Source organism: Semicossyphus pulcher, unplaced genomic scaffold (assembly GCF_022749685.1).
Source record: "Semicossyphus pulcher isolate SPU_LCO1_2020_fin unplaced genomic scaffold, fSemPul1.0.p SCAF_18, whole genome shotgun sequence".
Classification (NCBI taxonomy): Eukaryota; Metazoa; Chordata; class Actinopteri; order Labriformes; family Labridae; genus Semicossyphus; species Semicossyphus pulcher.
This window is the reverse complement of record NW_027211691.1, coordinates 1,204,338-1,221,136: the sequence shown is the minus strand read 5'-3', so window position 1 is coordinate 1,221,136 and position 16,799 is coordinate 1,204,338. Positions and strand designations below refer to the sequence as shown.

The following is a 16,799-nucleotide window of genomic DNA, read 5'->3' as shown; positions in this document are numbered from 1 at the left end:
GGGGGCGCCCCCTCTGGTTGAAGGAAGAAGTCTAATTGTATGAAAGCAGATGACAAAATGCTCCTCCTCCTCTCCTGATGTATTCCCTCAGTAAACATGTTCCTAATGAGTTTATGGTCTCAGTCTCTAGTTTCAAGTCTTCTTCAGCACAGCATGATGTTCATTTAGTTACTGATGCTCCCATTGAGAGTCACACAGACCAGAGAGAGGGGAGGGGTTAGGGCGTGGCTACAGGTGATTGACAGGTTGCTACCATGACACTCTAACAGATGTGTTGTTCAGCGTTTTGTTGTGTTTTACGACCCTTCGATGAGTACTTTGGATGCTTATTTGCACTAGCCGAAATGCAGCTAACATAAATGTTCAGTCCACATTGCTAACCAAACTAATGCTAGCGTGCTGAAATGTTTGCTAACCCCTCAACGCTCTCCAGCTTCACTAGCTTGTCCAAATATGGGCCCAATCCCAAATCAGCCCCTATCCCCTCGCCCTATCCACTCCCTGTCCGTTTGTCCCAAACCAGCGCGGAGTGTAAGGAGACTGTTAAGCCCTTAAATAGTGAGTCTGCACAGGTGCAGGCTTACGACCGCCCTAGCAGGAAGTAAACGTGCAAGAGGAGAACGGAGGAAACAACGTATAAATGTAAAAGTTCTGTCTTTCTACTTTGTCAAATATTTTAGCACTCACACCTTTGTTTTCCTCACGCTGACTTTACATCATCACAGAATGTGTGGTGTCAGAAAGATAAAAGATAAAACAAAGAAGACAAGTCGCTTGATTGACTTCCTGTGTGCATGCATAGCCTGCATGAAAATATATTAACGTAGGTCATATCTCAGTCTCATGTGTTTACAGGGACAGCTTTCCTCACCTGTGTACAGCCGTGCAAACAGGACGTCTGTCCGTTGCCATGGTGACGGCTGCTTCCTTTTTCCGGTAGCGTGGGGAGGGCGTCCCATAATCAGGCTATTCATTTATACCCTCCCCCTTCATTAGAAGTGCCCTCCACAGCTGCGAGTGATTTGGGGTGACACTCTGCAGTGAAGTGGTCGTGAGTAGGGGCTGATGTGGGATCAGGCCACGGTCACTTCATGCTCCAAAAGATGGAGACAGCCAAAATGTTGAACGCTTCACAAAAGCAACAACTTCAATGATCTAAATTCATTCTGTGGTTTGAATAAGAGTTTTTATAAAATGCTAAAAAGTTTAAGTTAAGTCCTGAAAGTCCAGTTTCCAACATATCCAATCAAATAGTGAGTAACTGGTGTTAAAAGAGCTCTGAGAAGAGAATGTGGAGATTCCTCTTGACTTCATATTAAAATGTCAAATCAAACTCTGATCAGAAACTTAAAGAGGTGAGTAAAATGTCTCCAGTTGCTTTGAAATGCTTCAGTGTATTGCTCTGATATTATTGCTTCATTCATTCATATAAAAGTATTGCATAGTTTTAGACCCAAACTTCTCTGTTAGGTAGAATCACTTGCTGGGAGTGAATGTCGCCCCTGATGTTCTCCAGCCGTCCGTGTGATGATCACTGTCAGAGGATCAGGGGGATGATGGCCATGCGGTGGGAGGGGTAGTCCCTGAACTCTCGGCTGTAGGCTCTGTGCTTCCCTTTGGCCCAGATGGTCATCTGAATGAAGCCCAACAACGTGTACAAAGCCACTGCAACACAAGCGCACACACATCAGAACATTTTGGAGCAAATTTAGTGAATGTATGTCGACGAACAGTCCGTACACACCTGGCAGACACTGGGTCATAATGGAGAAGCTCACCCAAGCTCCCACCTGCAGCATGTTTTAAATACAGGCAGACAGAGAGGTAAACATACAACACAAGGTGAGAACAGTGCTACCTTACAGCACTATAAAGTATTACCTCGTATGTGTAGTTTGGACAGGACACGAAGTAAAAGAGCCACGTGAAGGGGTTCTTCGTGGGCACAGGAAACCTCCTGCTCCTGGATCCTGAAGAACACATGAGATGTTTTATTCCTTACAGCAGTTCTCTTCAATCTACTGTGGACACAAACATCCTCCATGTTTCCAAAGAGTGCAAAGTAAATGATCGAATGATTTCGGATGGTTTTAGTATTTCTTCTTCTAAACTTGGTGTGTTCTTCCTTTAAAGGAGCCGCGTGAAGGATTTAGTGACATCTGGTGGTGAGTTTGCAGATTGCAACCAACAGATCCCCTCACCCTCCCCTTCCAGGCGTGCAGCAGAGGGCGCTAAACTCACACAAACAAATTAAAGGCCCTCTCTAGAGCCTATGTTTGGTTTGTCCATTCAGGCTACCGTAGAAAAAATGGCAGAAACATGGCTGACTCTGTGGAAGAGGACCTGCTCCTGCTGTCAACATGAAGAGCTCATTCTAAGGTAATGAAAGACTTTCAGGTGCTTATACACTTGTGAAAATGTGCTTTTATATTTAATAGATTTAATTCCTGCTAAAATCTTCTATTCGTCCTTTCCCTGGGTCGTGCACAGAGTCAATATGTCGCTCCTGTCAGAAGGTGTTTATGCGTGTGTAAACAGCTGTTGAGCGTAATGTTTGTGTGTGTTTCTCTACGCAGTATGTATGACTTTGTTCCTTTGTGGAACTTCAGGATAGAGTCCTAAACCATTTTAAGAAAGTATATCCCCTCTTACCTTCTAATAGATCTGTGTAATCTTTCACACTGTGCCTTTAAAGTGTAAGGAAGTAAACCGCTCACCTTCTCCTCTGAGGTTATTAAGAGTCAGGTGAATGGAGAAGTTTCCCAGCTCGCACATCTGCAACAGAAAGAAGCATTTCATCCACACTCTACTGCATGCTGTTTATTTATGAAGCATGTTGGCATGAGTGAACACCAAGATACCTACCACAAATATGACTAATGCATAGTTGACTTGTAGTTCTCCATATGCTGCAGAGAGAGAGGGAGAGAGAGAGAGAGAGAGAGAGAGAGAGAGAGAGACAGAGAGAGGGAGAGAGAGAGAGAGAGAGAGAGAGAGACAGAGAGAGGATGGTGTTTATATGCTGCAGGAAATAGAGAAAAAAACATCAATGTGTGTGTGTGTGTGTGTGCGTGTGTGTGTGTGTGTGTGTGTGTGTGTGCGTGTGTGTGTGTGTGTGTGTGTGTGTATACAGAGGCTGACTCACATGGAGGTGTGTAAAGAGGGTGGTTGATATAGTAGGCCAACCAGGCTGAGCAGCCCCAGTAGTAGGCACAATTCTGAGAGAGGAAACAAACACAACAGGTGTGAAAAGCAGACTCTGTGTATGTGGATGAATCCTCTAGGTAAATACCTTAGCCCTGCATTCTTTCTAATGGCCAGCAGGGAGCGACAAAAAAGAAATGTGATCCTATAGAAGTCTATGAGAACATGCTCCTCCTCCTCTCCTGATGTGTTCCCTCAGTAAACATGTTCCTAATGAGTTTATGGTCTCAGTCTCTAGTTTCAAGTCTTCTTCAACACAGCATGATGTTCATTTAGTCACTGATGCTTGAGGAGTGAACACTAACACACTCCTGTGCCCTGAGCCCTGAAACCAGGCAGAGTCAGCTGATAGTACTGCTAGCTGCGCTCTGCTAACTTAGATCCGTAGCTAACGGAAGCTACATTGGTCTTAGCTGTTACACTGAGCGCCCCCTACAGGTGTGCAGCACTTCCGTTATGTTGACTGGATTTGCAGCGTTTTTCTTTTGCACGTGTTTTCTGAGTTTGTGTGTTCCTGACTTTACATTGTTTCTGTATCTGCAGCGCGTTTCATGTTGATGCTTTTGTTTCGGCTTTTTGCAGCACGTTTCATTTATTTTGGACTTTTGTGTTTTTGAATTTGCAGTTTCCAATGGAAACCGTTTGGGCTGTTGCAGCGTGATTGCTGTTGTCACAACAAATAGACGAGAGGATTTCGGGCGGGACTTGTCATTTTAAATGTCTAATCATTCAGCAATCCTTGTTGAAAGCCTTTTCTTTTTTTAGCCAAAGTTAGCTGCTCAATTTACACAAGTGCTAGCATGCTAGCATCCAAGTTGCTACAATCACCTATCGTCTATGGGGAAAATTAAGACCAATAAACTAGATGATTACTTGGTTTGATTTATTGTTTTGCACAGCTTAAAGATGCACAATATGAAACCTCCCACCTCTCCTCACCACACTGTGCTCTGAGACTGTAAGCAGGTTTCTGTATCAGAAGAAGTCCTCAGGCTAAAACACAACAGCTGGCAGGGGAGCGGGAAAAGAGGCCACACCTGTAAAAGAGGTGAGCACGTAATCAGAGGTTCTTCTTTTCAAGGGCAGTCACGTCCTCACCCTGACGATGGTCCTGAGAGGCATCGTGCCATGGGAGAAACGATGCACGAAGATCGTCTCTACCAACCTCTTCATGTAGTGGAAGGAGTGACAGGCACAGGCCAGCCTGACAGACAGAGAGGAGGGCAAACATCATATAATACCTCTGCAGCAGATTTAAAATGTTACATAGAAAAGGTTAAATTAAAATGAGTCTTGGTGCTGAATTGGGTCACTGCAGCAACAAAACTGACTCTCTCATGCCTTTGTGGTTAATATAAAGGAATAGGCAGTTAGCTTAGCTTAGCTTAGTACGAACAATGAGTACAAGGGGAAGACGGTTAGCATAGCACTGTGCAGAGGAAACAAACAATGCTTTAAGCAGCTGTAGTTTCTCTACAACAAAACTGTCGCTGTGTCACATAAAACAAAGTGTAGTGTGAAGCATGTGATTAGTGTTGTCTAATATTGTAAATAGTTGTGTATAAATATTGGTAGAAGGATTCACTCTGACCACTAGGGTCTGTATTGTGTTGGGGTAATGGGTCACATTGCTAGCGTAAAGGTAACCATGATGCTGTTGGTGTTAGCTGGCAGGGTGAGAGAGCGTAAGAGTGAGCTTCTGGTGACGAAGAGCCCAGGAGGAGGCGGGGCCTAGTTTAATGTGTTGTTGACAACATGCAAGAACAAACATAAACTTAACATAACTAAACTGTAAGCTACCGCAGACTTTAGATTTAACCGTTCGCTCGTAAGCATCATCATCTCATCAAACGGTCATTTTGTCTGTTTGGACACTTTACAAGAAACGGGAACGTCACACAAAGACGTTTTCCTTCTGGACAGTTGATTTTGGACATGCGTCAAGACCTTCTCATGCAGGTGATTAATGTCACTGCACCAGGTCATCATTGACGTGGACCGAACCTTGATCTGCTCCTCAGGTTTAGGTAAGAAAAGTTCTTTTTTTCCACTCACGTGACAACAGGATGGGGACTGGAGCTGAAGGCAAATCTGTGTGAGTAAATGTACGGCACTCTAAAGTAGAAGAGGAGGTAGGTGAGGAGGGCCCCGACGCACTCCGACAGAAACACCTGTGAAAAAAGGGACAGGTAAACTTTTCAGTGATGGAGAACAATATTTTCTCCTTCACTTTAAATCCTAATCCTGTCTTTATTAAGTATTCAGTCGGATTTTCCCACACTGAAGTCGCTCAATATGATGACAGCCTGCATGTCATTAAATATATATATATCTCACCATAGTCCATCCTAACTGAGGACCCAGATCTCTGAAGTAAAAGGTGGCAGACGTCCCCACAGGTAGATTCTGTAAGATCTCGTCGTCTCTGAGGGATTTATCCTCTGAGGAAGAAGAAGAAACGTTTCATTTATAATAAATCACAATAAACTGAAACACTATCGAGTTCATCTGAAGCAGTGAACGTGTGTAAAAAACATCTCGTGTCAAACTGACGTCTGCTCAGGTTTCAGCACACGTCCTCTCTACCTGACGGCTCACGGAGGCACAGTTAATATGTTGAACTAATTGGATGACATTTTTAGCACATCCTCGGGGAGAACTGGCCCACTTAGCTTTGAACTGAAGGCTCACTCTGCTTTTCAGTAACAACATCATCGTCCAAAGACTTCAGTCAAAGTCAGAGAAACACCCTGTAACATCAGATGTTACACAGTACTCATGGTACATTTCATCTTGTTTCTGTGCCTTTAATGTTTTAATTTGCAGTTTGTTTATTAAGAACATAAAGAGCAGAACAGGACAGTGATCGTGGCCTTAAATGGCTTTCATGCTCTTCTATAGTGAAGAAGTGAACAAAGGTGATTGAACCTTTGGATCACAGGGAGTGGACGAAGCCTCGGGGTCCGTGACAAAATGAGCAGTGCTTTATTAACCCAGTAAAAAGCTTCCTGATGAGTTCATGGCATCATGTAAAGTCGGACTGCATTGTCGCGAACGCGAACATACGTCCGGTTAGCGGTTTGTCGTCCATCGATCACTATACGTGTGATATTGATTAGACTACATGCAACATGTTTGTGCGTTTTGTGCTCATGAGCTGAATATGAAAAACAAAAAAAACTTTGTCAAAACTTCTGGAATGTAACAATAAAAACCCACGCACACGTACACACAGAACTTATAAACATACGGTGGCCCTGAAGGCCAAAATACAAAGAGACTTCATAAAATGATTCTTCACAAAGCATTTCAGGAAAGTGAGAGACATGCGTTTTGTGAAACCTCATAATGTTTTATGAAATGTTGTTGTGTTTAGACCTTCAGGGCACCCGTAGAATCACAATGCAAACTGTTCATACCTAATAAACAGAGCAGCATGGTATTCTCCTGAAATAGATCGGGCTGCTCTGATAATCAAAGACCTGCAGACAGAAGCTGTGAGCTTTATGGCTCTAAGAGAGCGTTTGTTACATCGCTGAACATCTTTTTTATTTTGTACGCAGCACCAGACTCTGGGCGACTCCGTGGTAAATAAAACACTGTCCGCAGTTTAGTGCATTTCCTCCCAGTGATTGTGGGTAATGAAGTCCAAAGTGGAGCCACATTTTCTACTGCAGCTTTAATGACACGCTCAGACACACAAAGTAAATAATGACAACATGGCTACTTACTGGGATCAAGCTTCAGGGCCTGCCTCGCTGGATACCAGTGAGGATCTATACACACACACACACACACACACACACACACACACACACACTACATCAATAAGTTTGAGCTCTGCAGCTCTGATGGAGGCTGACGACCTCAGGAACGTTTGAGGACTAACAGGACCGCTCTTCCTAAGTTTGAGTTTACAGTAAATGTGCGATTAAAGACAAAAAAGTGGAGCAGTGTAATAATAATTATAATGTTGATCTTATATAATGACCTAAAATAAAAAATAATTGACATCTCTCACATTCTGTACAGCATGAAAGGCCAGAAAACAGCAGTGCACACAGTATCACAGCAACAGTTAACAGGACAAACACAAACACTCACATGACCTGTGAAAAAGGCTCTTGATGTCTCCTATCGTTGAGTTCGGCTCCACCTGAACAGGAAACAAACAAAGTATATAACCTTGGTGTCACATCTGTGGAGAGGTTTACGGTCATTACAAACTCAAAAGTTGTTTGAACTCAAAGAGCTTCATTTTAAACTCTGGTGAAGATCCCAAAGATGAAGGAACATGTGTCTACAATGACACGACGATGATCACTGATGGGACCATGCAGACAAAAAAGAAAAAAACTCTCATGATAGATTATTAATGAAGCCTTCGATAAACAGAAACAGAACATGCTCGGTCTGTCTGTTAAAGGGAAAACAAACAGTCAAACTCAAAGTGTCAAAGTGTCGGCGTACCTTATCTAGAAAACAAAGCTGCTCTTTGGTTTCAGCATCGAGGACTTTCACCTGCAGAAAACACAAAGTGTGTCATCTTTATAAAGCAGGAAGTACGTGTTCATAAACTCATTTATGCTTCGAAATCACTCACAGAAAACACACACAGAAAACACACACAGCAAACACACACAGTAAACACACACAGAAAACACACACAGTAACCACACACAGAAAACACACACAGAAAACACACACAGAAAACACACACAGTAAACACACACAGTAACCACACACAGTAACCACACACAGAAAACACACAAAGTAAACACACACACACTCTCACATCCCTCTCAGACTGAGCTGTGAGGATTTCGCCCGTCATTTCTATTTGCTGTTATTAACAGTGTTACTAACATGTTTAGTGAGTTTGACTATTATTAATAATATATAATAACATGACTAAGAAACTGTGTGCAGGTATCTAACTGGAAAGGTTTATATGTTTGCAGTCTGTTCAAAGCTTCTTATAAGTAGTAACAGGTAGTTCTGACCAGGTAATCTGATTGGACAAGAGGCCTTCAATGAGTGCTGAGACAACATCAGTGGGACTTTTCACTTAGTGTATCACTCCGCCTCAGCCAGGAACCTATGACCGAATCACAGCTGATATTCAGATGAACATCAGGACCTCGAGTGTTGCTTAGAGTTCTTCCTGTTCCTCACACTGATATCGTCCTAATGTTAGTCCTCACACCTACTATGCATCTATTCAGGACTTATTAACCACAAACACTTTTACAATGACCTTAACATGCAGTCGAACCCAGTGTTGCTGCTTTAAAACATGCATGGGTTGAACTGCATACATATGTACATACTTGTTTCCTTAGACTTTGCATGCCTTTTATCCTTCTGGTTTCTTTTAAAGAAATGTCCAAAATCTGAAAATTAAAATCAGAACCCCTTTGAATGAAATACAGACAAAAACAAAAAAACTTACTTAAAGGTTTAATAAGTAGGAGAAAAATAAAATATAGACTTTTACAAACATATCATCACTTTGGGCCCCTATACATGTGTGTTGGTGAGTGTGTGTGCAGACCCCTGTGAGACCCTTCCATCTGCAGCTGTTCTGTTGTTTTGCTTTGCACGGGACGTTTTCAGGAGGGGCGCTGTCGTGGTTCCCTGAGCCAATCACAGCGTACAGGTGAGTGTGGGATTGGTTCAAATTAGCAACTGGGCCCCATTCAGACCGGCGAACATGGTGAGAGAGCGATGCAGTTGGCCTTCTTTCCGTTGGACAGCTGGGTGGGACAAGCTAACCGGCAGTTATCATGCTAGCGCGAAAGTAACCGGTGGTTAGCATGCTAGCGGAAAGCTAACCGGCGGTTAACATGCTAGCGGAAAGCTAACCGGCAGTTAGCATGCTAGCGCAAAGGTAACCGGCGCTAAGCATGCTAGCACAAAGGTAACCGTGATGCTGTCGGTGTTAGCTCGGCGGGGTGGGCGTGTTCTCCCATGAGAGCGTGAGCGTGAGCTTCTGGTGGTGAAGAGCTCAGGAGGAGGAGGGGCCCAGTTTAATGTGTTGTTGACAAAATCCTCCTTATTATACCTTTAACTAAAAAGTATGTATGTAAATATGCTTTATCAGAATTGTCTTATAGAATATATGAATATGATCACAGCTGACACTCTCCCCAGTGGTGTTGTCCTGTCCTCCCGATCAGCTGCAGTAATCTCCGTCTGAATAAGGACTCTGTTTATTCTGCTGGGAAAGAAGCAGGCGTGTTGTCGTGCTGCTGCTCTCCTGCACACATCTTCTTCATTTTAATTAGAGCATGTCACTGGTGATGTACAGCATATGCAAGCAGGACGGCGGGTGGCAGCCCACAATTTGCCCTGAAAGCACTCCGTACTGTGCTGCTCAGCAGAGCTGTCCTCGCTAAATTGGTTCCCTTACTGGACAGTGTAATAACCGGCTAATGGATACCTAAAGATCTGCTGAGTGCACAGAGGAGAGAGAGAGAGAGAGAGAGAGAGGGCTCTATGTATATACCATCTGCTGTTTGTGTTGCTCAAACACAAAATGATTCAGTCATTTAATCTTGTGGAAAATTAAAAGTAATTCTCTTTTAATTTGTCAGCAGCACCTTCACCTTCAGCAGATGAATCACAGCGTCACACATCAACCCGCTCTCCTTTTCTTCCTCTTTTCTAAACACACTTATCTTTAAACAGTCGACACTCCTGATACAGAGACAGTGAAGGTTCCACTTAAAAACACCTCTTCAAACATAAACAATAAGAGCATTTCATCTCGTCATTCTTTGCTGCATGTTCATGCTCTGCAGGATGTGAGCACCGAGCACGCTGACGTCTCGGTGAAGGGCATCCTGGGAGATTGGTTTGTTTTGCTTCCATCTGCTCACCTCCCCAGCTGCGTTCTCGGGGCACATGTTGATGCATCTGCGTGTTCACTCAGAGCATCAGGAGTGTCATTAGGGCCTGTGTTGTAAAATGGTGTGCACTGGCTTGTGCTGTGCCCTTGTAAATGTGATTATCAGACGCTCCGGTCCTCTCGGGGGAGCGCGTGGCGCTGCTGACAGCACAGGTCATACAGAACATGAGCGTACGTGCCTGAGAGCACTTCAGAGGGCTTCTGTTTGTGTGAGGAGAATTAAAGTGTTTTTCTTCTCCGTGTTTTTAAAAAGATCAAAGGTGAAATAATTAGTTTGTTCGTCCCTGGCTTTAATAATCAGAGTAATGGATGCTAACTGAAGAGGTCTCTCAGCAGTAATGGCTCCTGTTAATGTGCGAGCTGATGAACGTAATGGCTGATCTTGAACCTCAGGAATCATCAGTCCAAACACCGAGAGGGAAAATGTTGAAGCTGATTAGCTGCATGTGGCTGCCAAGTGTTAACGCTTGTCCTTCCTGCTCTCAGTTCAAACTGTACTAAAGTTCAGTCAAAGGAAGTGAACACCTGAGCTCTGAGCGGGCACTCTGCATGCTGCTCACAGTTTGCCTTCTGCTTTCTGTTCCAGCACGCTCTGGTTGAAAAATGGTTGAACCTTTTATTTTGGTACGGCTCAGAAAAAGTTCAACGTTGGTTCTCAGAGTGTAACTTTAAAAAACTACTTCTAGTGTGAGAAATTGGTTACAGTGGAATGATCGGCTAACAGCAGAAAATACAGAGGGCACTTTCACTGCGCTTTCTTTGAAGATAACTTTCCCAACATGAGGAGAGTTACTCCCCAATTAGTCCAAAACAGTGTTCACTTTTTCGCAAGTCAGCGACTATCTGCCTGAATGTCACCGGCCTTTGAGCCACAGTGGAAACACACGACTGGTTCCTTGAAAAGTAGCTCCCAAAAAATGTTCACGTTTATTTTGGTTAAAAACTTGTGTTTTGAAGTTCCACAAGTTAAGCATGTTGGAATCTGATATTCGTGTTGTCTGTACACAAATCTTTAGTGCTCACTCTGCTGCAGGATAAAGGTTCCAGAAATTATGTCTCACCTATTCAATATGAAGCTTCATCCAGCTGCCAGTTAGCTTAGCTTACTTTGCTCAATGAATTGAAACAGGGGAAACAGCCAGTCTGTCTCTGTCTGAAGCTGAACGTGTGTACCAGCTTCTCTCAATCGAGTGTTCCTGAAAGAACATAAGCTGTGTCTCAATTCAGGGGCTGCATCCTTCCAAGGATGACACGGTCTGGTCTACGGACGATTTCCTGTTTCTCTGCACTAGCTGTTCCCGCTGCTCCTGTCGCCTAGCAACAGGCAGCTAGCAGGCAAGATATCAAAACCAATTTCACGTAACTTAACCTATTATTTTTAACATTTGCTAGCTCTAGCTATTCCATCGAGTTGAAACCAAAAACTTTTACATTTAAAGTGAACTCCTCGGCCGCTTGAGAGTCCGCCATCTTGTTCGAACTGACATGCAAAATTTTAAACAGAAAAAACCTGTCAACATTAAAAGTTTGAGTCATATTTTACATGCATCTACATGTTAATTATACTTCATTATAGATAGGCTACCACTTTGTTCAGCTTGTTTTCTCCACAGAAGCCATCAATATGTGTTAGTTTGGAGACAAGAAACGTTTACATTTTGTTAAAGTCAAAGCCAGGCTAGCTGTTTCCAGTCATCATGCTAAGCTAAGCTAACCAGCTGCTGGCTGTGTCTTTATATGTAAAGTACAGTCATCTTTTCATTTCTAAACTTTACAGATCAGGCCGGATCACTTTGATCCTTCCCAAAGACCATCTACATATTTGCTGATGTGCTGCAGCCTTCCTGTAACAGCGCGAGCGTGGATCACATCCAGAGCATGCTGTAAATTATCCTGAGTTCAGAGGCCCGCTGCACTAACAGAGAATTACTCGTCTGCCTCTTCATTAGAACTCATCAGACCCCGGGAGACGAGACTGGAGGCAGAGAGGAAAATCACGACTTCTGCTCAGTTTGCTTCATTCATTAAAAACTCTGCAGACACTTTAAACTTCTGCTGTACTTTTAGAGTTCAGAAAGAAGTAAATTTGTCTTTTCCTAACGAGGCCGCAGAGAAGAAAGATCTCCCAAAAACCAGACAGACATTTACTCAAGTCATGACTTTAGTTCGTGAAGTTTCCCTGCATGTGTTCCTCTAATTTAAGAGCTTCAACGTGTGTGAAGTTATTCTGTTTGACTGTAAGTGATGCCCAAAGCTGCATGCCTGAGGTCATCTGACAGTGCGATATTTTCAAAATAAGAGTCTAAAGATGTTTACGAGAATCCAAACCATTAAAAGAATAAAGAAGAAATGATTAAATCAACCTTATTATGTGTTAATATTGATCTCAGTTAGTCTCTTGAGGCCTTATGAAACAAACACGTGAAACTTTAACCTCTCAAACTCAAACACTTAATCCTGTTCAGACTTACCTCAAAGAAGGTGGTCCGGCTCATGGCGGCGGGTTATTAATTTGTCCTCTGGCTGTAAAAAGTAAGTGTAAGTAAACACAACACACACACTCAGTCCGCACACACACACATACAGAAGCTCCTCTCCTTTCGAGGACAATCCCTGGACTGACCCTTTATTCTTCACCACCTCCTTCTCTCTCCTCGCTCTCTCATGCACACTCTCCCTCTCTCGCCCTCTCTCTCTCTTCTCTGAGATAGTGCTGGGACACAGAATCACTCGAGGCACTCCAGAAAGCCTGCACTCTCTCTCTCTGCTGCTCGTCTTTCCTCCTTCCTCCTCCTGCATCTCCTTTTCTCTTTGGAGAGAAACTAGACTTGGCTCAGGTAGCAGGTTCCCACCTGAGAGCGAGGCAGCCGAACAGAAGACTGAAGGAGAAAACAGAGGATGATAACACACCTGAGAAGACACAAAACTTTCACATCTCTGCAAGAAACACAACTTTTAACTTGAACTTTGATCTCCCGTCGATCGTTTGCTGTGAGGTGTCTGAGCTGTCTTAGGTCAGTCTTTACTCCTCTTGATGTTTTGATATAATTAATGTTATCATGAGTTTTTAGTCTACACATGCAAACAGTAAAGGCAATAACATGAACATTGTTATCAACCAATAGGAGCGCTTTTTGCAGCACCAAACAGGAAGTATTAAACAGGATAGATAGTAAACATGGAGGGGACTCTGTGTAGGGCTGCCGTCGCCATGTCCTCACTGAATGTGGCGCTAGCATTGGACCCTACCTAACTGTTAGCACAAGGTGTTAGCATGGCAGCGGTGAACCCTGGTGAAAGTTTGAAGTAGGTAGTAAGAAGATGCCTCGCTAAGCTGCTAGCTCGTAATGCTAACCCAGATACGGCCGTGATCTCTGCACATAAAACAAACCTCTGCACACATGAGAGGACTAAAGCTGCGTCCGTTTCTGCTCCAGTGTTTGTCTTCTTGTAAATTTCCACCAGGAGCATGATGGGAAATAATCTCAACAGGAAGCTAGTTGTTGTCTGTTAATAGTAACGATACACGGCCTTTTACAGGTCAGACCAAAGTCTTTTAAGAGTCCTTTTGTGTGTGTAACTTTAGTTTTGTCAGCAGATGATCCCAGCAGAGCTGCTGACAAGCAAAGTATCCTTTATATAATGTAGACAAGTTAAAGGGAGAACTAAAGAGGCTCAAACATCACATCAAAATAAAATATAAGGGGCTTAAATCAGAGTGGCAGAATGTAGTTTATGAAAGAAGGTAAGAAACTGTTGAAATAGTGAACTGTACTATGAATGACTTCACTTTGAGCAGTCGCTGTGTTCATGCCAAAAACGACGCGTCTCCATCTGCTGTCATTGTGCGGAAGTGATGCCAAAATAGCCGCCGTGATAGGCGCTGCCGTCTGCGATGGTGACGTCATTTGGAGCCAGAGCTGTAGCCACTTCCGCTAACCCAAACGCATACGGCGTGTCTCACAGCAGAACAGCTTCTTGTGTTGGTCTGAGGTTAACGTTCACAGGTATGGAAACTTCATTGACTAGTGATTGTTTTAGTTACGTCTCCTCTCACCGATCGTCCTCTAATCTGCTAATCCCGAACAGATCGGCTGCAGGAGCCGTATTGGTCCACAGAGCTGTCAATCATAAGGTCACACCCCTTTTTTATAGCATCAAATAACTAATTAAAAGTAAATCAGGACATAAATCAGCATGATAAGAACTAACTATAATGACAGAAACCATGTGTGAGAAAAATTTATTTGACGTGTATTTTGATTTTATAGTTTGACTCATGTCCCATCTGTTAACATGGAGGAGGCGGGCTTTATGAGCTATACTGCAGCCAGTCAGCAGGGGGCGATAGAGAGGGTTTGGACTCACTTTTAGCGAGCTGTCATGTCGGCCACCTTTTTATACAGTCTGTGGTTCATGCAGACGTGCTCTGTAAGTTTTATAATCTTGTCAGGGGGTCACTAAAAACAGATAACTTCATCCTCAAGTTTAATTTGAGTTCCTCTTTAAGCTTTTAAAACAGATTCTGAGAGTCAACGTGTCACGAGCCCTGCATCAGTCTGACTCAGGGCCCTGTGCTCTTTCTCTTTAAAGAACTTTCTTTGCTAAGTGAAGAAGCAGTGGTGCAAAATCTGCTGATGGTGAAACTCAGAGGGCATAAAAAACAGACTTTCTCCTTCCAGCAGTCTGCCTCTGTGTCGGTTTCATTCCCACTGCATGCCCGTGTGGAGAGGGCATTACTTAAAGCATGCATTGATAGATTGTTTATAGCAGCTGCTTCCTGTAAAGCAAAACATGCAATATTTTCTATGTACTGAGGATGAGGTGAGAACTACAGCCTGAAGGTAACAACACAACGCATAGAGACTACAGATCATCTTAGCTATCAGAATCTCTTATTCACCACATGTTCTCACAGGGATGTGACCTGGTGAGGAAGCAGGATGAACGAAGGACAGGTAAAGATCAAGTCAAAGCTAAAACTAAATAAATACATGATGCTGGATGTACGTATGTACGTATGTACGTATGAATTGTACGTACATGTTACGAGTGATGACGACAAGCTGCAGGTGTGCTCAGTCTGCTCATGTTGCATAGTCGTAGGGAGGATGGCTGCTTCCATCGGGCCCTTTACATATTACAACAACTGTTCAGGTGTGGTCCTGATGCTGATGGAGCAGATGGGATGGAAGCTTTCTGAAGAGGCAGTGTGATAGGATGGCATCATGCAGGACCCTCACAGGGACCTGCTCCTGACCTGTGAACGGAGTGGTAGTGGGCGGAGGATGTAGAGCACCACACAGTGAAAGAGGAGGTGAGGATACGGTGGTGGCTCCTCAGAGGTCAGTGTAAAGTTTCAGGTAGATGTTTGTCAGAGGAAGAACATTGATGACGTTAGATGAGTTTGTCTTCAATTCCAGGCCTCCGGTTGTGATGGTAGAGATTGGTTTGATAAAATGAACTTGATACTGGATCAGGATCAAATTGATGCCCTTAAGAATGATAAACCTCAACGTTTTCAACTCAATAAGGAAAGATCAAAGAGCCTACAGCAGAAGTAGAGACAACAGGGCGCTGGTTTAACTCAGTGGGTTGAGCAAGCGCCCGATAGACGGAAGCTACAGTCCTTGGGACCGACAAGGGCAGCAGGTACTCCTCCCACCATTGGTCCTTTGCTGCATGTCGTTTCCCACTCTCCTCCTCTTCAGCTGTCCAATCAATAAAGGTTAAAAAAAACAGTGACAACAGCCAGTCAGTCTGCTAAGTCCAGGCCGACTTCCCTCTGCTAATCATTGCTTGAGCTGCTTTAGAAGAACGAGATGCCGACTGTGAAAGAGGAGTGGAACCAGTTGGCATGAAGGTGTCAGGAAAGTGGGCTCCCTTTTTTACATATTTTTTACACATATTCAGAAACTGTTGACAAAAAAATGGTGTTATGGCATCACTTATAAGGATGATAGCAGCAGCTCAGCCTGCAGCCCCCTCACAGACATCATGCGTCAACCAAAGAGCAGCGAGAAGACACTGACTTTAACCTGAAACGGCTTCATTCACTGTTTTTTCTGGCTTTAATGACCACATCTGTGTGTTTTGACCTCTGCTGATAATTCGGCTCCTGTTAAAAACATGAGTGATGAACACAGAAGGAACCCTAACCAGCTGAGTTACTGTGAGCAGCAGCTCTGCTCACTGCTCCTCCTGACGGCCTGTCTGCAAAGAGTGACGGAGAAACGACGATGTTCAACATGGAACAGATTTATTCAGCGTAGCTCTAACCAGCGTAGTTATTTGTTATTGTCACATGATCAATCACCTGAAATCTTCTACGCTGCTCTAAACCAGCTGTTATCAACTGCATCCATAATTCATTGATACGTCCATGTGCGGGCTGCTGTTTAGCAGCGAAGAATTATTGATTTCAGGTAAAACTCTTTAATTAGTTTCTGGGATGTAAATTACAGTGTTGGATGGTTGCATATGGCGTCTTGCAGGTACCTAAACTGACGTTTAGGCTGTATCAGAGGCATTTACAGTTATTGGTACTAAAACAACTCCTGAACCAGGCTGAGCCCGTTTAGGCAGAATCATCCTGGTTAAAGGGTTTTATTTAGATGCATTCAGCCCTCAGGTGTGCATAAACACAAACACATAACTGCATTATAAGTGACTGAAGCTGTCTGAG

General features: G+C 43.6%; 1 protein-coding gene across 2 annotated transcripts; it reads right to left on the bottom strand.

The window, feature by feature from the left end:
- Positions 1-1,537: 1,537 nt before the first annotated feature.
- tecrl2a (trans-2,3-enoyl-CoA reductase-like 2a) lies at positions 1,538-12,609 on the bottom strand. Of its 2 annotated transcripts, XM_069667219.1 has the most exons (14): positions 12,566-12,609; positions 11,907-11,928; positions 7,675-7,725; positions 7,309-7,360; positions 6,936-6,980; positions 5,542-5,645; positions 5,260-5,375; positions 4,303-4,408; positions 3,146-3,218; positions 2,866-2,909; positions 2,718-2,775; positions 1,882-1,970; positions 1,745-1,790; positions 1,538-1,665 (listed from the first exon to the last, which is right to left on the bottom strand). In XM_069667219.1, exons 1-14 carry the CDS (start codon positions 12,607-12,609, stop codon positions 1,538-1,540), a joined length of 978 nt encoding a protein of 325 aa, XP_069523320.1. The 2 variants fall into 2 exon arrangements, with proteins under 2 accessions (XP_069523320.1, XP_069523323.1); XM_069667222.1 differs by lacking the exon at positions 11,907-11,928 and having other exon boundaries at positions 12,586-12,609.
- Positions 12,610-16,799: the final 4,190 nt, after the last annotated feature.

What these genes read in the sequence shown, in the direction of transcription:
- tecrl2a (XM_069667219.1), bottom strand. Translation starts at nt 12,609, where the DNA reads ATGAGCCGGACCACCTTCTTTGAGGTAAGTCTGAACAGGATTAA. An exon ending in CTCTCAGGACCATCGTCAGG is followed by an intron (nt 3,219 to 4,302) that starts GTGAGGACGTGA and finishes TTCCTCTCTCAG; the next exon opens with AATTGTGCCTACTACTGGGG. An exon ending in TAATAACCTCAGAGGAGAAG is followed by an intron (nt 1,971 to 2,717) that starts GTGAGCGGTTTA and finishes TGTGTTCTTCAG; the next exon opens with GATCCAGGAGCAGGAGGTTT.